This window comes from Nesoenas mayeri (assembly GCF_963082525.1).
Source record: "Nesoenas mayeri genome assembly, chromosome: 1".
NCBI classification, from domain to species: Eukaryota; Metazoa; Chordata; class Aves; order Columbiformes; family Columbidae; genus Nesoenas; species Nesoenas mayeri.
In genome coordinates, this window is record NC_137541.1 from 121,617,860 (window position 1) to 121,641,543 (window position 23,684).

General features: G+C 37.6%; 1 protein-coding gene across 1 annotated transcript in view; it reads right to left on the reverse strand.

The window, feature by feature from the left end:
- SIM2 (SIM bHLH transcription factor 2) overlaps positions 1-23,684 on the reverse strand; it is a gene marked incomplete at its 3' end in the record, with an annotated part of 60,289 nt that overhangs the window by 20,421 nt on the left and 16,184 nt on the right. Inside the window, exons 4-6 of the mRNA XM_080363536.1 lie at positions 20,402-20,510; positions 3,149-3,234; positions 794-993 (exon numbers count right to left, since the gene is read on the reverse strand). Of these exons, the coding sequence (XP_080219662.1) occupies positions 794-993; positions 3,149-3,234; positions 20,402-20,510 (395 nt within the window). The remainder of the gene's footprint in view (positions 1-793; positions 994-3,148; positions 3,235-20,401; positions 20,511-23,684) is intronic.

Sequence of the window (23,684 nt, forward strand, 5' to 3'; positions counted from 1 at the left end):
GTTTTGTGCTTTTTCCTTCTTAGCTGGTATGTGAACTATATCGACTGAGAGTAGAGGCAGGGTTTTCTTTCCCCAGCAATAACCATTTTCCCAAGTTCTGTTTAAGAAAGCTGTGCTTCCACATAGCAGCCAATTGAACTCACATTCATTCTAACAACGCCATTGGTAGATTCAGTTTCATTGTCAAGGCACTGAACATCAGACTATGTTCTCCTACTGCTCTGTCAAAAGCTTTCTGGATGACCCTAACAAGCGATTTGGTCTCAGTGTTTCAGTTGTGGGGGGTTTTTTTGTTTTGTTTTTTGTTTAGTTTTGTTTGCGGTTTGGTTTTTTGTGGGGTTTGGTTTTTTTTTGGAGTGGGGGGATGTGATTGATTGGTTTTTGTTTGGGGTGTGTGTGTGTGTGTGTGTGTGCTTTGTTTGTTGTTTTCTTTAAATTATGGATGATGGTACAACCTTATTCCTTTCACTAGCTTCATATTTATGCCCTTTAAGGTAAAAATGTATTACTGCTCATGTGCCTATAACAGCAAGAAGACCTTAACTGACTCTCTGAAATTGTGGGTAACTGCAGGCTAAATTATACAGGCTCTTATAGGCTGGTATTCAAGACAAAATATGGTCTATTCAGCTACCTGGAGAGCTTTGAAGACCCACATGGTCTTTGTGTTCCAGATCTATTTAGGGCTGCTTTGTTTTTCCATGGATATTTTGGTCCATTTGGAAACCACTGTGGCTTATGATAACACTTCAGTTTGAAAACATTTTGTGCTAGAAATGAAATAGCTGCTTACCTGGAATCTAGGAATATTAATTTTAAGTCCAAACTTGCTCTGAACATAAACATGTTACTGTGAAGTTTGATCTCAGTGATTGCACTGGGAGGTAAAGATTGACCTACAGCCACCAGTCCAACGATTTGGTAACAGGAATCATACAGAGACATATCTAGCATATACTGCCGTATCTTCAAATAGCCGCTGCAGTGGATCACCTGGCATGAGAAGAAAACACACTCAATATCTGATGGCAAGTGAAGAAGCTGCAAGTCAGATGACTACCCAGTCTCGACAAAGTTACAAATCAATACACACTTATAACACTTCAACACTGCATAGTCTGCAAAGGCTTCAGAAGTTTGGCTAATTTAAAAATTGAGAATAAAACACAGTAAATGCAGTTTTTGTGGTTACTGCCAACATGATTAATCCAATATTAAAGCACATGCTCTTTGGGTCTATCTGGACTGCTTTCTAATGAATACTTTAAACTCTCTTTGGCATAGATTTCTTGTAGATACAGTCGGAATTCCTGTTCATTAATAGAAAAGTCTGGAAGTTTCTTTTTAAAATTACTTTCTCACACACACACAAAGGTATATATAAACATTTACATTTTAATGAGTTATTATTCTTATGAAGAAGAGACACTTTAAAAATCCAATGGAGATGAATGCATTTATAAAAATAAATGGCTGGATATGTAAATGCACTAGAAATGAGTTTTAGGTTCTCCAGTTAAGTTCAAATTATGTTCTTTTGACATGTGACCAAGCCCAGGGTCTTGAGACCAGATTCCTGAATCCCCATATGCAATTCCTAATCACTGGAGTGATAACTTCAGTGTTAGACTGTAAAAATTCACAATGTCAGCTAAGGAAGGGGGAAAAATGTTACCTGGGGGGTCCTCCAGAACACAAGGTTTATTTAATGTAGTGCTGGTGTTTAGAAATCATTTGTGCTCCTGCCAATGTTCTAGTCCAAACAGCAGGCATACTACACATCCTTCAGCTTCATGTATTTCTTTGTTTGACTTTCAACTGTGTCCAGTGGAAAGGAATTAATTTCTACTGTATTTAGTACTCCTGAACAACCAACTAAACAGTCATCTATAAATAGTTTCCTCCTGTATAATCTTCCTTCCTCATTTCCCACCACCAAGGGATTAGTACATCTAACAAAAGTACAGTAGCAAGCAAAATCTGAGGTGATACTTTCAAAATTGTTAAGTTGTGACTCTAAGTACAGTCAAAGAGAATACCTCTCTAGACACCTCTCTAGAGGAATACATCCTTAAATGTTTCCCTATATAAACTTTTAATAGTGAGTGAAAGAAGAAGGTGATCTCCCTGATTAGCAGTCATAAATGGGGAAACTAAAAAACATGCAGAGATACCACCACTACAAGTTCTACACTTTTACCTGGTTTCAGATTCTGCTTTCAGACAGAACCATTTTTGCTGGGAAGCAGCTGAGCAAACAGGGGTCCATGTAATGAAGAATTATCAGTCTAACCAGGTAGACAGCAATGTAAATAGACAGATATATATCTGGACCTTGGACACATTCCCTAAAAGAGCTCTGCTTCTCTTGCATGTTTTTGTTTCTGAATGACTCATACAAAATGAATCCTCACAGACTATCTATGAAGTACCCTTCTCTCCTGATGCTTAAGTAATAGAATTATACCATGTATGTAGCTCAAAAAGCAGCAAATGCACACTGTAAAGAACTACCTGAATAGCAGGTGTTTTTAGACAATCAGCATTTGCTTTGGCTTCTGATTTCATGTAATAAATAGAAAATTAATATAGAATATAAGATTTGTAGATAAACTTGGTGATTTAGTACAACTCAACCCCGAGTTGATGTTAATGATTGTTTAGGATGACATTACAGTCTCATTAATGCTGAGGTTAATTCTGGTCAGGCCAATGAGGTGACTTGTGCAACTGGTTGGCCGCTCAGCCAGAGCACAGTAACACCAAGGCAAAGGGATGCGGGAAGACTTCCAAGTTCCTGTGTCTGAGTTCCTGCCTCACCTGCCTCCAGTTCCATAGGAAATAACACTTGTCTGTGAACTCTCCTTACACCTCTGTGTGTGTGCTCCAGCCAGTTCCTTAATCTGGAAGATCAGGAATCAGGATGTGGGAATGTGCCACAAGGTAAACTCCAACTCACTGTGAGAGAGTCTATGGAGTTACATTACTAAGGGAATCTGCAGGTAGCAGTGGTAATTTTTGCATCTGTTCTGATTCTTTCCATCACAGACTTTGCTTTCAGCTACACATATGTAAAATAAACTAAATAAAGAAACTTGACATTTGTTGAATACTTGGTGGAAAAAAAAAAAAAGCTTATATACTTTACCTTGTAGCCACTGCACGTCAATCCTGCATTCCTCTTGGCTAAGACACATTTCATTCTCAGGAAAAATGATCTCTCAATTTCATATTCTGAAAGCATAAACCATAATGCTTATTTATTACTGAAATTTTGAAACTGTCCATAAAATTGTGTTTCAAGATTTAACAGATACTTTCATGTCTCAGCCTTAGGCAGCAATAGAAGTCAGCCATTCTACTTTATCTCTCAATCCTTGCCCTCAGGATTTATTTTGCCTTCATGTTAGGATTCGCTGTGAAACTTGAACAAGTCAGCATGACTAGGTATCCAAATTTGTGTATTTACTAACCTTCACAAGGCAATCATCACATTGTTTCTGAACAGCTAGGGACCAGCCTATATTGGTAAAGGGAAGGAAATATCTCCTTTGGAGTGTAGGTAAATGAAGGTACCCTCCAAAATACTAGCAGAATGGGAAACAAGAAAATTAATTGTGTTTTCTTAATAATTTGATGGTATGTAGCTAGTCACGCCCAAATCCGTGAACTTCTGGCCTCCATATGCAATATTATTACCTGTTTCACTGATTTCCAAAACAACGCTGATAGATGGTTTTTAAACAAATGCCTTCATGGGTAACATTCAGCAATGTTTTTAAGTTAAATATTGCTCAGACAGACACATATTTTCTGCTAAGAATAAGTTACTATTCTTTTTAATTATTCTCAATAACAGCTCAGCCTTCATTAATAGTTTCAACTCTTCTTACTGGAAGTTGCAGTTTGTGAGAACACAACTATATTAGGAAAAGAAAACTCATTTGGTACACCTGTGAATAGGAAAATCAGGGAAGCAGAGAGGTTTTCAGGTTTGTTGCACAGTATTATCTCCTAATTCCCCAGAGGGTTTGATCCAAAGTCTACTGTAATCAGTTGGAGTCTTGCTTTAATTTGATTTAACTGTTGAGTGGTGTTCCCAATTTTTATGCATCCATCACCCAATTAACACCTCTTAGCCTGCAGTGGTCTGAGCCTCAGACTACTACCTGGAAACCAATAAACTGTCTACATTAAGATCTGAGTGTAAAGGTCTGAAGATACAGCCACAGAAAAAGGACTTAGTGAGGAGGGAAAAGAAATGCAATATGTAGTGTATCTCAACTAGCATCAGCCTTCCCAAGTATTTGAACTTTCCATTTATCCTCTTTTCTTCAATTAACCCCAGGTGGCAACTAGGACCACACAGCCACTCACTAATTCCCCCTGCCCAAGGTGGGATGGAGGAGAGAATCGGAAAGGGAAAAGAACCTCGTGGGTTGAGAAAAGAACAGTTTAATAGGACAGAAAAGCAAGATAAAATAATAGTAATAACAACAGAATATACAAAACAAGTGATGTACAGTGAGATTGCTCTCCACTCGCAACCCCATAGCCCGTTCATTCCTGAGCAGTGATAATTGCCCCCCCAACAACTCCAGTTTATATACTGAGCATGACATCACATGCTGAGGAATACTCCTTTGGCCAGTCTGGGTTAGATGTCCTGTCTTTGCTTTCTCACAGCTTCTTGTGAACTGGGCAGACCATGGGAAGCTGAAAAGTCCTTGACTACCCAGCAACAACCAAAACATCAGTGTATTATCAACATTCTTCTCATTCTAAATCCAAAACACAACACTATACCAGCTACTAGAAAGAAAATTAACTGTATCCCAGCCAAAACCAGGACATCTTCCTAATGCAAATCAGATCCATATGGGGAAAAGCAGGCACTTAAATTAACTGGCTCATCTACTATAGAGTTTTAAATACAAATGCTTACAATTTGGTGGGAGGAGGCCATACAGTATAGATTACTATTGCTGAAGCATGATCTCATGAGTAAAGAATGGATCTGGGAGTTGGGAACATTGGTGCAATTCATGGCTTCAATACAGATTTTCTGTACGACATAAGACTAATGCTTGGTCTCCTTCCGCTGCAGTTTCATGTATGCAAAATAAAGGTAACTTTCTCCCTTGAAGAGTGCCAAGGGAGAAAAATAAATAACACACAGTAATGAGGGTACAAAGACTTTCCTTGGACATGAAAAGAGTTGATTGCAATTTTAGTGATCTGTATTATTCTATAAAAATAGATGGTTAGTGGAATTGGAAACAATAACTTAAACTTCTCAAATGTCCTGCCACAAGACCTAAAAGAATCTTCTTCAGTAACGAGCTCCTTCCAGGCAACTTGTTCTTAAGTCTTCTGTTTGCTCTTTCCTTCATTTTTAAGTGTTACTGCAGACTACGGCACTGCTATAGAAACACCCAGCTCTAAACTCACTGTTCCATCAGGAATAGGTTATGATGTACAGTGTAGTCTTCAGGTATCTATAAAACCAGAGTAGTACCCAGACTTTAAGATATAACATTTTTCCTTTATTATTTAAAATTGGTAATTATTTCATTATTTAAGAAGAGGTCTTGTCTCCCTGATTTCAGGATGGTAGATTGTAAGCAAGAGATACCCCCTGGAATACCAGTCCTTGTAACGAGGTACAGTCTCCCTGGGAAACCAGGAGGGTGATTAAAACGATTCAAGGGCAAGGATGCTGTGTGATGTAGGAGCACAGAGTAAAGGGGGATAAAGTTGCACCCTAGAACTAGGTCATATGGGAAGGTAAGGGTGATAGAATTGTAATTCAATAGTAGCTGCATGTGATTTGTGAGACTGAAGAGTAATAGTCAGTAGCTTTGTTGTTGTGTGTAATCAAGTGCAAAATTATATAACTGTAATTTAATAATGCTGTGTTTATTAATTATTGATCATTGAATTATTACTTTTTTAGTAGTATATTCCTGAACCAACAAACACTATTCTCTTAAATCAGTTACATCTCATGCCTGTGAAGACATACCCACGAAGTAACTGGGAACTCATCGGAGAGCTTCCATTTCAGAGGCTTGAGCTAGCTGATATTGGGATGCCTTAAGTAAGCAAAAGGAGAGCTGGCCCATGTGGCCAAAAAGATTCTAGGCCCTGAGTGACATACTGCTTTTTTACCTGAAGAGGCCAAAGTATTATACACATGATAAATGTTCCTCCTCCTGTGTGTATTAAGAGAGAGTGTTTGTGTTTGTGTGGGAGCTCAGTGTTGCTGTGACAGTTGCCACTTGTGGGTGGGAGGTGGGATGGAGCGGGTCAAGCAGAACATGTTTAAAAGACAAAAGGAGACCCCAACCATTCCATTAGTAAATAACTGCATTAAAAGTTGTTACAGCCGTAACAACTTTTAATGCAGTTATTTACTAATGTAGCATGTCCCCTTGCACAGGAGGATGCAGAGTGCCACAGCATTTTTAACCAGCCAGCTGGAATTGTTACATGGCTGGTTGAGGTCACTTCCAATCCCTAACATTCTGTGATTCTTTGAAGGCTAATGGTTGTGTCAATGTGCCCAGTGAATAATGTGCAGGTGCTACATCATGTCTGGCATACTGCTTGCAGGACTGGAGCTGAAGAATACAAAAGCTACCAGAGAGAGATCCTTCTGTGTGTGTGTGTGTTTGTGAATGAGTATAAAATCTAATACCGAGTTTTGAGACTGACTATCAGCAAGGAAAAGCAGGACCAGGCTGTTCATATTGTTCATGCTTATGTGAGTGCTATCAGTGTACACACGGTGCCTGTAAAAGCCCTGTTCTGCTGTCCATATTGATCTGTTATAGGTGGCTTCTGTCTACATACGTGTGCTTGTGCACATCTGCTGGGAATAAAACCATCTCCAAACTAGATCAAGAGACTGCAAAATGTAAAGGAGCAGTAAGACCAACACCCTCACATAAAGAACTCAGGCGTGCAAAACTGTAAACAGTGTGACTTAATATTCATATTAAGTGATAATTTTGCCAGTGTGACTCCCCAATACCTTTGAAAGTAGCAGAAGCGGGTAGCAAAGCAAAAAAAAAAAACAACAAACAACTAAAATTGTAATAATAAAGCTGATTGGGAAATAAAGAGCCCAAGTGTCCTGCAGGATGCTAACACATCCATCAATATAATGCAAGACTTAAAATATGTCATCCAGGCTGTACCTGATGCAAGTAAGATGGTGTACTCTGATAAAGAGAATGTAGAAAGAAAATGAGATACTTAAAGGTTTAGCAAGCAAGAGGGAGATGCTGAATATTCAAATAGGAGAAATCAGATGAGCTGTGAGAAGAGCGGTTGCTAATGCATGCTGTCCTACTGCAGAGGTTAATCACAAAATAGTGAGAAGAGAGTAGGCATGAAAGCTCATTTATAAAGCAGGAAAAAAACCTGTAGCATAAATAGCTAGTACCTGCCTTAAAAATAAAATGACTGGAGATGTCCAGGGATGTAGCAAAAGTCTCAAATTAGGGAAGACAGAAAAACAGTAAATGCAAAATACACACTCCAGACTTAAGTAAGAGGTGAATGTAACTAATTATTCATAAGAATTAAGTTATTTTATCAATCAGAATTAAGTTTTGCAAAACTGCAAAAATATAACAATATGAAGCATTTGGACCTAGTAATATAATTATTGATATCACTAGTGTTTTTTTCAAGCAAACATATAAGCACAGCACATACAAATAACAAAAAGAATCTTAGGCTATCAAGAAGGTAAAAGAGGTTTGAAATGGAGAGGAAACCAGTCAGGTGTTACCACTGCTTAAGTAGTTAAAGGTTGAGAGAACTGTAAGTTAAACACACATATATGAAACTGGAGAAAGAATAATTACTAGTAAAATGTTATGACTGAACCAGAATATAAGCAACACTGAAGGAAAACAGCTTTTTTAATTATTAAAGAATAAATAACCATCTAATAACCAAAGGTTAACAACTGTATTTAATTACTCTGAAATGTTAGCTATATAAATGCATCACTGTAAGTGATGTTAACACCTTTTCTTTAACTATCCAGAAAATGATAAAAATCTATATGTCTGTTTGTTATAGAGAAAAGATTAAACCAAGTGGCAGCCATTGGCAAATGAAGGATGAGAGACAAAAATCTACTGAGTAGACCAGAAAGTCTTACGGAGATGTTCCATCTGAGTTAACATAAAAACAAACAAACGAACAAACAAACCCCAATAATGTTTGTTGTTTTTTCTCTTCCATATCTATCAAAGAAGAAAAACTAATCCATTGAAACCCTATGGATACTGATAAGTACTTATTGCTCAGCTCTGGTTTTGTTTGTGGGGGTTTGTGCCTTTTTGTTTTGTTTTGTTTTCTTTTCTTTTATGAAAGAGGAGAATAAGAAATAAAACCGGATCCAATGTGAAAGATATTTCCTCTCTAACAGAAGAAACCCCATTTCTCTGCATGAAAATGTACTTCAGATTATGATTAAAATAAAACAACACTATTACAGCACTGTAATCTCCATGTGTGTACTCTGTGTGTGTTTGTACTGATATAACTTGATGTATTTACAAAACAGCATTTTTAGATCTTCAAGAAATAAAGGAGATTTCATTAAGCATAGCAATGTCTCCCATGGTAAACTGTACTTTCCGACTGCACCTTCATGCCTGGAACTGAGACAACTGTACCTTGACAGAGTGTGGTATTGGGGATATTTTAGATTGAAGTAAAACAATCTCATATGTAAATTCACCGTTGTCACTGCTGGAGGTATTCTGTATTATATTGCCCCATTGACTACAGCTTCCGAAAGCAAGCTGAAAAACTGGAAAGCTGACAACAAGAAGAATAGGATAGGATAGGATAGGATAGGATAGGATAGGATAGGATAGGATAGGATAGGATAGAATAGAATAGAATAGAATAGAATAGAATAGAATAGAATAGAATAGAATAGAATAGAATAGAATAGAATAGAATAGAATAGAATAGAATAGAATAGAATATTTCAGTTGGAAGGGACCTATGATGACAATCTAGTCCAGCTGCCTGACCAATTTAGGGCTGACCAAAAGTTAAAGCATGTTATTAAGGGCATTGTACAATTGCTTCTTAAATACTGACAGGCTTGAGAATTGACCAGCTCTCTATGAAGCCTGTTCCAGTGTTTGATCATGCTCTCAGTAGAGAAATGCTTCCTAACGTCCAGTCTAAACCTCCCCTGGCACAGCTTTGAACCGTTACCACACATCCTGTCACCGAATAGCATGGAGAGGAGATCAGCACTTTCCTCTCCCCTTCCCCTTCTTAGGAAGCTGTAGAGATCAATGAGGTCACCCTTCAGGCTCCAGATTAGACAAACCCAGATTCCTTAGCTGCTCCTCACTCAACATTCCTTCCAGCCCTTCCACCAGCTTTGTTGCCCTCCTCTGGAGGCATTTGAGGATCTTCACATCCTTCTTAAACAGTGTGGCCCAGAACTGAACACAGTACTCAAGGTGAATGCCGCACCAACACTGTATACAGTGGGATAATTGCCTCTTTTGGCCGGCTGGTTATACTGTGTTTGATGCACCCCAGAACATGGTTTGCCCTCTTGGCTGCCAGGGCTGTACTCAGCTAAGCATCAACCAGCACCCCCAGACCCCTTTCAGTAGGGTTGTTCTCCATCCACTCCTCTCCCAACCACCTGAGGTTTCAAAAAAAGTGAGCAGTCACCACATGGAGATGGCAAATTTTGTGACAACTCATGATAAATTTCACTGTTCTATCTCTTACTCAGCATCATTTCTTTCAAATACCTATTATGTCAGCAAGTCCACCACATGTGACAAAATTTTTCTGTTTAGTTGCACCTTTTCTTTGCCATAGCCATCTGTAATTCTGACAAACAGCTGTGTATTGCTATGAAAAGTTTTAATGCAGTTATCCTTTATAGGTGTAAGCACTGCAGCATGGGTCTGCTTTACCGATCTTCCCCTTTACTTTCCATGTCAGCATCTATTTTCCTTCTTTACCTGAATGTGACTTGTTTCCATCTCCCAAACAACTTTAAAATAATTGGGAAATTGATCCTTCTTTTGATAAGTGAGTTGAATAATTTTCAAAGATTTTACATTCTTCTGTTCAAGCTTTTTTTTCAGAAGATGAGTCAATACAATGTCTCAATAGCTGCCATAGCTAAAAAGAAACCTCCACCCCCACTTCTAAATTGCTAAGAATCTCAAAAGGCTCTGATGATACCTTCCTGAAAAACAGACCAACCATCTTAGCACAGCTTTTAGCATTTCCCAGAGCTGATTGACATTGTGTTTATCTACTACAGGAATTAGAGATGAAAAGCAGAGCTTTAGGGTTCTTTCTAAATGTTTACTCTCACATTTTTGGCATAGTGCTTTTCTTTATCCATTTATGTGGAAGACAATCACAGGTCTATTTTTCTATTCCAGACACTTCCAATATTTGCTAAAACTTGGATTTATTTATGATATTAATAGCAAATTTCTGATTTTGTTTTCCCTGTATCAGTGTTTAACATTTGCAAGTGATTGTTCTCTCCACACTGCTCAACAAACTTTTATTGAAATCTTTTTAAGAATGACCTGTGAGACTCTCAGTTTTTACCATGGATTTGCCATTTTTCTCCAACCATGTGATTAGTAATAGTTGGAAATGAAAACTGATACAAACAAAATACTAGTTTTGGTCAACATTTTTATATACTTTGAACAGATTTATCTGTCTTTTCTGCTGTCATTCTTTGGAAGGATGTAACTGAGGTTACTGAGATCCTGACTTTTTCAATATGTCTACTAGCAGATATTTTAATAAAATTGAGGTATAATTTATAATCAGTTTTGTAGGGGGAGGCGCTGCAAGTCAGAGTCCATATCTGTGTCCAAGATGGCCATTGCAAATGTATCATTGTCTATTTTTTAGCCAAACTCCATGTTTCCCTTATCAGATTCAGGGAAGTTTTTCTATTGCACTAATGTATTACTATATTGCCTGGTCACCTTACAAAGGTTTCCTCCCTGAAGCATTGCTATAGTGTAGTTGAGTAGATTTAGTAAAAGCAATGAATGAGGCAGAGAGTAAATGGCTTCATTCAAATTCATTCAAATCCGTATGTTAATATCCTCAGAAATCTAAAACACATCAACCTGTGTATGTCTATGGAAATACAGAAGATGTTTTCCTTTTTCGCAGCACTGAGTACCATTTCTACAGAGTACGCCTTCCCCATTCATCCCTTTTCTTTTCTTATCCTAGTCTATCATGCAGTACAGTTTGTCTGCAAGCACTAATCAGGAATAAAATAGCCTGTTTGTATTTTACAGATTTGTATTTTCTTACCCTCATAAACAGAATATATGTCATAGTAAAGAAAATTAGTCTTTCTATTTTGGATAAAGAATTTGTGCATTTGTTCACTCATATTGCACATGACTGCCAAACAGGATTCTCCAAGCATTTCTGTGAAATTATGGTTGGCTTTATGGAAACCAGAATTGTCCATCCCTGGAGGTGCAACTGTGAAATTCATCTTTGCTTTCCCCTCCATCTTTCATCTCTTTTGACAGAAAACAGTCACAAAATTCTGTAGTTTCCAAGCTGCATGCACAGTGGACTGAAGAAAAAGATCATAGAAGTTTTTTCCACAGCTTCACCTCTCATACCTTTATTTTCTCTAAGGTAAAAGCTGGTATTTTGTATCTCTTTCCTAAAGCTCAACATTTTTTACATTAGCAAAATATGGCATCATTTTTTTGCAGAACCACTTTGTAAATTAATATACCTCAGCTTGCGAACTGCACCCTGCTGTACCATGTGCTGTTTTAAGAATGTATGTTTCATCTGCCACTATGAAAGGTATGAAGTGGCATTAAAATCAGGAGTTCTTGACACAGCTAATGATTCATGTTCACTCTACGTGGCAGCTTGGGTGCAATGTCAAATTTCATCGAAGGTGTAGGAGATGAAAATGATTCTCAAAGACCACATTTAGACCAAAGCACTATGCACAAGGTCACCTGCTTCTACCTTTCCCCTCATCCAGATCGTGTGGAGACATGCTCCTGCCTCAAGCTAGTGCGTTCTTCTGGAGACAAAGCATGCGTGTATGATAAGCTGTGCTCCGCGTCCCTGCTGGACTGTTTTACAGGGTGGAAACACAGATACCACAAGTTCATGTCTGGATAACACTTTATTGCCCATCCCCCAAACACTCTGCCGGTTTTTGCCCTTTCGGTTGGTTCTTTTCATCTTAACTCTTCTATACTACAAGGTCACACATGTTCTACTCTTATTATTATGTAATCTGGAAAGCATCTGGGTTCCACACAGCACGTTGTTGACTAAAAGAGTATGTGAGTATCTTGGCTAGTCTCTTGTGAACATAACAAGGCTATAGCTTCTGTTAGACATGGGAGAGAGAATGCCACAACTTCTACCCCTTAATTCTGAATAGCGTGACACCAGCTTCTAGAACAAAAAAAAGGAGGTAAAAGCACAGCATGGTGCATTAAAAATAAATGCTTGCATAATAGCACACATAGTATTAAGGTAATCCTTGAAGCTGGGAATCCAAGACTGACCAATATGGCCAGCATGAGAAAGGTCTTGAAAATATCTTTGGTGAACTTTCCTCATGACAAGTTCAGAGGCAGGCCTGGAGATGAGCTGGTGACAAATGATGCATCAGAGCTGTCAGCCTGATGCATACTGACCATCTTTATTGTTGCTCTGCCAGAAAGCATAGTGCAAAAGTGAGGTTATGACTAAAACTGTTCTGCAAAGTGAAACATTGCATGCAAAGGGATGTATGAAATCAACATTTCCCTGTCCTTCCTTGGTATGTGTGGTCAAAACTGATTCCAAGTAAGAAAGAAGAAACAAAACAGTTGGACACACTTTCCCTGCTCCCTATTACACTGCAGCATCATATATACACATAGAAGTTACAGGCTTAAATATTTGAGACTGCTTGTCCTTTTAGCAAATGAGTGGAACCAGCTGACTGATAAAATATAAATGCCTTACATGGCAAAATTACAAATTAGAGGGAGAGAAAGAGAGAACAAGTTCCTATGCACATTCTGAGCTGAGAACTGAAGTTTGTGGGCTGATTTGATTTGACCTGGTAATGCTCTTGATTGTGGTAGGAAAACAATCAGTTCTGTTATTAGCCTTGGTCCTAGAGTTCCAAGCTTGCATGAGCTGCCCAAATTTCCCCCCCGTTTTGACACTTTTTTATGCATCCTGACTGCATCCAGAATCCTGCCAGTGCTGCAGAGATTAGTTGTGTCTGTTATAATTGCTGTCATCCAAACTCAGCTCTTTGCCAGCATTTGCCTAGATTTTTCTTTGCTCATGCAAGTGATGCTTCCAAACTTTTCTTAGAGAAGAAACTCAACAGGGCACTAGGCAGAAAGGAAAACTATAGCTTTTGTGGTCTGAGACACTCTACTCTTTTTGATATATTTTACTCTTAATTTAAGAAAAAAAAAATCTTTGAATGGGTTGCCAGCAGTCAGCTCTCTTCTCCACTTTCGTATATCCGAAACAATTATATTTTCTATATTTCTCAGGTTTAAAATAACACTAAGAAACAGCACTAGCAGTATCATCATTCAAGAATCATTTTCCTATAAAATATTTTAAATAAATCAAAAATTCCTATCAAGATTAGTCTTTTGCCTATATACTTACTAGATTTTTTTTAATATTTAGTGTAAAAAAAAAGATCTTTCCAGATGTACAATTTTCTATTCCTTTATTTTCATATTGAACAAGATGTATATAGGGAAGGTGTCCTTCCTTGAGAGGAAAATAATGCACTGGCATATAGTTCTTAGCTAAATGAAATGGTGCCCTTACAGCATCAACCAGAGTGAAGAAAGCCTGACACAAAGTATTCTGTTATTCTGTGATTCCACATTCCTTGTGTAACTTACATTAGGCTTATAACTAATCATATAAGAAGTGTCCAGTTGTTGTCTACAATAACTACAGTATTCATTTTTTCCTTTGTCTGCTTTAGGGAATGATAATAAACCACTTTTAGTACACCATGCCTGGGTGTGCAAGTCAGCAAAAGTTGGGAAGCTATCAACATTTTAAAGGATTAAAATCTCAGGAAAAATCATATGAAACCAATAAAAGACACAGTGTCTGACAGGGAAGAGCAGTACACAATGCTGAATCCCCCTCAGCATTGCTTAATTGCTTGTCTTGGTTAGCCTGTAGTGCAAATATTTCTTCTTTTGCTCGCTTGTTTGTATTCAGTTGCAACGATGACAGATGGACTGACTAGTCATACCCAGCTTGCACTACCCTGATATTTCATACAAAAACTTCCTTCTTTATTCTTATAGATATGGTTCAGGTGGTACAGTATTTCCCAAAAAACTCCAGATGGTTTTTGTGACTATACTGCTACAAGCCTGCTACTCAATGCTGCTAACTGTTACAGAAAACTTTCTGCAAAACTAGTTGGTACAGACACACTTTTGACAGCAACATCATTTGAGGGCTTAAGGTCCTGACTGACGGCCGTATGTGCAACCCAGCTTGTGTCAGTATGTTGTTTTCTGCACAGGGCACGATAAAGGGGAGCTGGATGTAGTCAATAACCCTGGTGCAATCCTCAACACCCAGTCCCTGAAAGCTATTTCAGACACATTCAAAATGCTTGTCACCTCTGGACAAGGCACTTTGTAACCGTCTTTTCACAAACTGCTGCCATTACTGTACCCCCATTGTTCTAGTACTAAAATGCGTTGCTGCTGCCCTGTATCAGCTTAGACTTATTAGCCTGATGGACAATTAGTTACTCTATGTGAGGTGAGGAAAGGGGCAAACTCCTCATGTGGCTCCACGAAGTTCTGGAGCTGTTGTTGGCTAGGCAGAAGTTTGCATGACATCACAACCTACTAGGTCTCCTGCACTAAGCAAGGGAGATACGCAGCATGCACTGAGTCTCTACAGTCAGGCATAAACCTTGCAGTCTTCCAAGATTCAGAAACTACTGTTACATCATCCCCACATTTTGAAGCCAACCTCCCTGACAGATGACTGTCTTCTGCCACAGCAGGAGAATCTCAGCCAGTGGACCCAGTTTGTTAGTTCCACTACCGGAAGAAGCAGAAAAGAGAAGCTTTCAGAGCTGTAAATGCTCAAGGAAACACAGCATGCATCAAAACCACTTCTCTGCATGTTAAGAAATCAGTTTCTTGGCCCTACATCATGAAACAATTCCCACATTCCTGTTAGTTAAGTGTGGCGTATTTTAGGACAGAGGCCCAGTGATCTCGATATGAGATGTGCAACAGATACAGGTGGCAAAACTGAGGTGTAAGGCTTCACAGGTACAAAACTAAGCTAGAACACAGAAAAATGCTGCAGATTAGAAATATGTTAAGCAAGATTTGGAAAGGCATGAAGGGTCAGTGAAGTCATCTGAGATCTGAGCACAGCCAGCACACATCATTTGGAAAATATACAATTTTTTTTTCCTTTGCTATCCCATCCTGGTTCAATATAATGGATTTGTTTTGTTACAACTGGTGCAAAGCTGGCCTAAAGACTCATGCGAGGTGATTTGCTGAGGGATACTCTACTTTTAATGTATATGTGAGAGAGATTATTATTTTTCCCCACCACAGCCACCTTCAGAAAGAGTCCAGCTGTTGGCTTCTTTCATAGCAAAGGATCAGTACATATTGCTTTACATTTTCAATGCTGGTCATGCAAGTAAAAAGGCAGCTTAAAGACTTTGTAAGTTAAAGCTGAAATTCTCCAAAGCCTCCACAGATCGTGGAGCTTATGGCTTTCATTGAGCCATAGCTTATAGACTTTAAAGGCCAGAAAGGAGCATTAGATCGTAAGTCTAACCTGTACATTGCAGTTGATTAAACTTCAGTCAGTTACTCCTGTGCTGAGCTCAGTAACTTCTGTTTCCCTAAAGCGTATCTTCTATAAAGGCATACAGCCTTGATCTGAAGACATCAAAAGAGGAAGAAACCACTGCTTCCCTCAGTATTTTGTTCCTGTGGTTAATCAAACTCGTAGTTATAAATGTATGCCTTATTCTAATTTGAGCTTTTGTGGTTTCAGTTCACAGACACTGGTCCTTGATATGTTTTTTTCTTCTAAAACAGTTCTATAGTTCCCAGTATTTTCTTCCTTTGGAAGTATGCACACACAGTAATATAGTCACCTCCCAGTCTTGTCTTTGATAAACCAAACAGATGATGTTCTTTCATCTCTCATTATAAGCCTTTCCAGTCCTTCAGTCATTTTTGTGGCTCTCTTCTCTACTTTCTCCAATCTGCCTTTTCAAGTGGACAACAGAATTGCACAGAAAAATCCAGTGTCTATTTCACTAATACTGTATAAAGAATACAATAATTCATCCTTGCTGTCCCTGTTCACTATTGCCCTGCTTATTATGCACAGGGATTTTCCAATACCTCTTTTTGCCACAGCATCCAAACGGAAGCTCACACTGAGCTGTTGTCCTTTATGACCTCTAAATGCTTCTCAGAGTTGCTGCCTTCCATTTTTTTGCCCCAAAAGCTTTCCTTACCATAACTTGCTGTAATGTCACATTGGACTTATCTAAAGAGCGATAACAAAACAGCTAGTTCACCAACATCTATTTTCCTAAATTTTAATAAATTTAATCTTACTGTGAAGTCCCGGCTTCTGGAAGCTTGTGATTATTCAGTAATTGTCACTGTCTTTTAAAAACACAAAGTATCTGCCCTCTGTGGTTGATGATGTACCTGATGATGTATCTTGTTGTACCTGAAATTTTAGGAAGTCCAGAGGAAACTTAAAAACAAATTTAAAAGTTACAATTTAAGAAGGCCTATGCCTTTTAAACTAACATAATTTTTTGAGTACCAGGCTGAAATATCTAAAGAAAAACAACGTGACAGTGAGCATTAAAGAAATCTACACTATGTCTGATTTTCTTCAGTGAGCAATAATTTGCATTTCTCTGAGAAATAAAACTCATGCAAATAAAATTTCTAGAGCTCAACAGCTGCAAGGCTTCTACCTTTCTCATGTTGTTTGGTCTTTCAGAAAAGCTTCTATGGAACTGATGAAGCACTGGAGATACAAGGGAAGGTCTGAAGAGAATAATGAAGGACAATGAGGAAGATTAAAAACAAATGGAGAAATAAATAGCATCAAAATTTACAAAGACTGAAGGTCAAAAATAATCTGTACTCTGGGTTATTCAATACCAGTAACAGAATACCACAAAGTATAGATATTTATGTTCACATTTGGGATTTTATTTCTATCATAACAGATCTTATCCAGTTACAGCTGCTGAAATAGCAACTGAACTAAAAATTTATGGGTGTATCTGAGAATTAGCTGAAGATTGCTTAAGCAAGTAAAGTTACATGAGCCAAGCTGTAAATCTGTGTTATAAATGTCTGTGTCTGCAGTGCAATGTTGATTTTACTCCTGAGTAATACCACAGATTGGAGAGATCTATAATGAAATAATGTCATAAAAGGAAAGCTTTTATTTAACTCAGTGACTTGATTATTCAGACGTGTTTTAAAAAATTAAAAGAGATAAAATCAAACTGAAATGACAAAAAGTTATCTTTAAAAGGTTTATTTTCTTTTGTAATAGAAAATTAAGCCACTTCCACTCAGCTTCCCTCTGTCCTAAATCATTTGTAGGACTCCATGTTTTATTTAAATATTCAAAATATCTACTAAGATACAGACAGAAGTTGCATCATTCTTGTCACATATTAAGTAGGTTTCAGGGCTTCACTAAAGAAAAATAGCAAACCTGCCTTGATTTCTGTAGGCCAGGTAGTTTCAGGTTATACCTCAATATATATGTATATATGTATGAAATGTGTACACTGCAGAAAATGGAACTGCTGGTACGCTGGAGACAAATATAAATATTTGGTCACTCTGTTCATTTTAAAAAGATTTAGCTATAGATTCTGGATATTTTAATACACCAGTTCGAGGCATTCTATGGTGAAGAGACGTACAGAAGTAAGATTTGCATAAAATAATCCCTATACAGACTAGAACACAGCTTAACTCCTTTGTTTATCTTCTCCAAGTCTAGGAAACCAAATAAGATGCTGTTGTTTTGAGGTTTTTATCAATTTCCTCTGCTACACAAAATTTTACACAAAACAAAACTTATGTAAATGGATCACATGGCAAAGTAAATTTTCCTTTACCTTTGCACCAGAGCTTGATGCTAATAACAAACAGCATCTATGTAGAATAAGGTAAAGAAAGCTACAGAGAACGAAACATATATCTGAGGCTAATTATATCATCAGCAGAATTTCAGGCTGAAGCAATTGCAAGTGAACTTAAATTAACAGATCCAATTGTGTGTAAAGTCTTTTCAAACACAGCCAGAACAGAATTATACTTCACATTGACAAGAATTTGCTAAGGAAATAAAGAATTTGACCATAAGTAGCCAAAAGGAGGGAGACATTATGGTTTCAGAAAACAAATGCTAAAAGGCAAGATAAGCATCCAGATACGTTCAAATGTAAGCAAGAAACAGGCAATACCTAGTTCTGAAGAAAAAAACCTTCTGGAACTGCAATACTATTGTGCCGCCTCACTGCTTTTAGTAAACCAGAATCACGATACTAAACAGAGAACAAGAAGAGCTGCAGGTTTATTTGCATTTGACATATAAATTAATTCCAGTTGACCATGATTTTAAATTTGTAAAAAATTTCCAACTAACAAATAATAATAATAATTAAAAAGTAACAAAACCAGGAGGCTCTCACCATTGGCAAGACAGTGGGTATAAAAATGTCTTACTGTAATAGAAATTCTGGATACCAGCAGAACTGCATGAAAAGTCATGGGGTTATACCAGAGGTAACCTCTCTGCTTATCAGTAAGGTAGGAAAAAGGAAAAACATGGTGGGTTTTTTTTTTTTTAATCAACATATTTTTAAAAAATCACAGACGGCAAAGAGTAGACTATGAAACAGTCAAGTAACAAGAAGAATTAGGAAGAGTCCAAGAAAAATAATAGTTTGTTTTTTAAGACACCAAGGCGTACTCAAGACACCCTGTTTGGGGAGGAAGGAGAGAAGGAGGCTAAGATAATTCTTCCATTTACACAACTCAGAGCAGTAGATGTTCTTCCAGGCACGTTAAACTTCCCTGCATGCAGAAGGTACACGGTTCTGTGCTGATAGAATCACAGCAGTCAGAACTGTGGTGAAGTCACCAAGTACAGAAAATGCACAGACATCAGGACTGTGAAAAGAATACCTGATCCTAAACTAAATTGTAGTGTGAACCCAAAGGTCCTCATGCTTTCAGGGACTGTGCCTTAAGAAGGCAAATAAAAACCAACAGGATGTGAGGTCCAACCGATTCAGCAATTCTGAAATACATGTGAAAGCACTTTGTAGATGATGGAGCCAGATTATTTCTGATATTTTAAAGTTTGAACTTCAAAGAATCGCCTCCAGGGAAAAGCTACTGAAGAGGATAGTGCAAAGATTAGCAAAGATTAACATAGTTAGTTATGTAGTAGTTACAACACCGATGTAACAACTTAATATACAAAAGGTTATGCTAATATTTATGTGTGGTGGCTGGGCACAGTTAGGGTGGACAGTCTGATCCAAGTGTTCACATAATCAATAAGAGTTGTGCTGTCTTCCCTGACACATCTAGTTTTGCATCATGCGTATGGGTACATCGGGGTGCATCATCTGCAACACCTGAACAGGATGTGTGGAGATCTTGGTCAATCAGTGACCCAGTACCAAGGCAAGTGGACATTAATTTCCTGGAGAGACCACCTTTTTTTATGAAAGTTTCAAAATCTAGGTCATTTACAAACCCCATTTTTTTTCTTTTTCTACAGCCGAAAGTATAAAGTCCAGCTTTTTGTCCAAGCTTCAAATTTAACAATTGTTTTTAAAACATTACAAGTGTCCTTCTATTTCCCAATTGCCTAATGTATTCTTTTTTGGATTTTTTGGGTTTTTTTGTCTGCTAAGACTGCATAGCGGCAGCTATGCACAGCTAGACCACTGCAACATTCCTGCAACCTCAGCAATAATGACAAAACAAATGAGATTAAATGGCCACTGGGCAAAATCTAAAAACCTGTTTAAAACTGCACGGACTCCATGGCATGAAAAGTATTATCTAAGCTAGGATACCTTATTCCCTTTACTGTAATAAACCAAGATCCTGGATCACAGTTTCAAGTTCGTACTCCTCCTCTATTCACGTACATAGCTTCATATCAGATAAATACGAACTCATCACATTTCAGTCTAGGGTTGTTACTTTTTTCAGTTTTTCTGTGGTAGTTTGATCATAGATCACACAAGTACCTTGTAAGAGGTGAGGATGAAGAGGCTGGTGAGCAGTAAGAACAGCTGTCATCTCATCATGATCAGAAGGATGTATGTACTCATAAATGCTATTACCAGTAAGCTCCACCTGTGAAGAGACATGTAACACATGAAGCAGTGCAGTTGGCTCCTTTTTTTCCTATTACAAAAATGCTCTTAAGTAACCTGCATACACTGCATCTGGGTAACTACACACCATTTTTAAAACCTAAGCTGAATGTATCAAAACTGTGCTCCAAATTATACCAAATAAACAGAATTCATTCCTTCTTCAGCAGTAACTAATATTATAGGGACTTATGTGGGAATTCCTGGTGATGATCCAGATAGAGAAGAGCTGCTTTTAGAGAGAGCTGGCAAATAGAGTGATAAACTAGAGCAGCTGTAGAAATGTTAGATTGCCACAAAATGGGATATCTCTGTCCACTGTATTAGTGTTTCCCAAGAAGACAGATATCAAAATAGATAGATAGATAGATAGATAGATAGATAAATAGATAGATAATTTTGCGGGTTCCCAGAAACTGTCACCTGCATTCAGCTGCTCACTGAGCCTTCAGAGCCAAACCACTAGACTTACACAATTCCTTTGTGTAAGGAATTTCAAAGACGATCCACCACGCTCAATGCACAGTAACGCGAAGGGCTCAGAACAGTAGCCAGAGAATTCAGAAAGCAGACTTCCATAGATTTTCATGGGCACTGGATTGAGCCTTCTCTGCTTTAAGTAAGTACACATGGTAAAGACTAGATCTATCCTAAATGCCTATATATTCCCTCTTCTCACTTGAACTTTGCTCACACAGGAATGTATTTCTGTCTTTCCCACTGTTGTACCCATAATAACTGTTGCTCAAGAAAAAAAAAAAAAAAAAAGAATGGTGTGTACCATATGTCCTTTTTGCTAATTCTATTTGCCATGTATAAAACTCACCAACAAAAGTCTCCAGATAGATGCAGTAATTGATTTAAGAAGTGAACCAATTCTTTGAGCCTGTGTTTTAAATTAGTGTCAGGCTGCCCAATTGTTCACTGTGGCCTGATGTGCCTTGGGCCCCCAAGATCAGAGACAGCTGAGAGGTGAAGTAATTTAACCTATTATTCTGAGCCAATCCTACTAATTTGCTAAGATGTATGAGTTGCCTTTTCTTTGGAATAAATGAAGTTGTCTACCTCACAAAGCAATCTTTTTCCAAAAATGTTTCTCATCATTGCATTTTCTGCATTATTCATGGAATGTCTCTTCCCAAGACTATGTAAACTAACTTTTTTTCTAGCCATCTATTCCCCACTGCTTCTTTCCAACAACCTCTCCCTGCAAAGCCAGAAACGCTGATTTGATATATGTAACCAGAATAAAATTTCACTAAGGAAAAAAAAGACAGAGAAAGTAAGAGGAAGAAAAGGAAAGGGGAGATGGACAAAGAGAGAAAGAAAAGCAGAGAGAAGGAGGTGAAAAAAAAGAGAGGAAGAAAAGAAGGGGAGAGAAAGAGGACAAGGGTGAAAGAAAGGAAAAGAAAGGAAAAGAAAGGAAAAGAAAGGAAAAGGAAAAGGAAAAGGAAAAGGAAAAGGAAAGGGAAAGGAAAGGGAAAGGGAAAGGGAGAGAAAATTATCAACATTGCTTCTTTTATATCATTTTCTCTAAAAGTACTCCTTAAAACTCACAGGCTGTTCCTTTTCAGGATTGTAACAGGTGGGGACTTGTTATAGTAACACCCTATGTTCAAGCCTTAGTGGTGGAGGAGGAAGGAGAATATACAATCCCACTATGAGTCATGCTTCTCAATGCTTCTGTCTGTTTTTGATTACATGGGGAAAAACATTATGTAAAAGTCCATAGCTATCTCCATAAACATCATAATCACCTACAGACATATAAAACCATTTTTTTTTAAATCTAGTAATTATTATAGTGATGGGTATTTCATTGGCCTATATGGTTAGTAAACCAAAACACCAAAAAAATTATCATTGCAAAAATGCTCAGCTGTGGTCATTGTTCAAACCAAAAGGAGTACCGGAGTACCACTTACGACCTTGTTCTTGTTATTTTATCTTGGGCTAATAGTGACTCTGCTGTAAAGTATATTTTGCCTTTGAAATTAAGACAATTGTATCAGATAATACAGCTTCCAAAAAAAAAAAAAATTCATTCCTAGGTGGCTATGTGCAAATAATCTCTTCCTTCAATATAAAGACTTTCTTACAAAAACAATACTGGCAACAAAAATAAACTAGCTACAAAAACAAAACTAGCAACATCAGCTGTAGTAATCCAAAAGATCCTATCATATCTCTGCTACTGCCTAGTATAATTGTAACCACATCAACATGCATCTGCTCTCTTCTGAAGTATAACTCATGAGCATCTCTTGCTTTTCCAAAAGTCACTACCTATTTCAAAAGGACTGCTCACAGAAATACACATTTGTTCACAGAATTCACAGGACTGGACCCAAGGTATTTGTATCCCAGGGCTTATGTCTAAAATTCAAAACTAAAGTGCTTTGTCAAACTAATGACTAGTTTTTCTCATTATAGACATAGGAATATTTTCTACTCTGATGTATGCATTTGCAACCCCAGCAAAATCAGTGGGAGGTCAACATACAACACTGAAACCAAAATTGACTGTAAAAATACAAGTGGAAACATAAAGCCGTCAGCAAAGACATGGGGGCTATGTAAGAGTCGAATAACCAAAATATGTATACACAATTTTGAAACTGACCACAGTCTCCTGCTATGCATAGTGTGTGCATGCCATTTTAAAGCATACAATGAAACACTGAAAACTTAAAAAAATAAATTATATGGTTCAGTTCATAAACTTTCTAAAATCCCATGCCTCAGGCTTATTAAACCAGCTTCCTCGATGCAGCTTTTTAATATCTGTAAATACCTGCTTACTACCAAACATCACTGTTTCCTACTAAGAGGTTTTTTATGTGTAACTCAGCTGCACATTTCTTTCCTGCCAAGAAACGATTCATAATAAACACAGAGGACTAAGTAGATAGATTCTAAGGCAAATAATTACATATTTTGCTTTTCATATACTTATTTGATGAAAGTAAAATAAACCCTTGGAAATTTTCAGATGTTTGTGGTTAAATATTTCAAGACTTATCAGAAGTCAAAGATAAGATTGGCTCCCTCATGGACCTGGAAAATGGCTGGAATATGATCCAGACTTTCAAAATTAAAAAAAAATCTTTCACCATTGTTTTCTAAGAGGATTTTCCTCTCCATTCCATGTCTT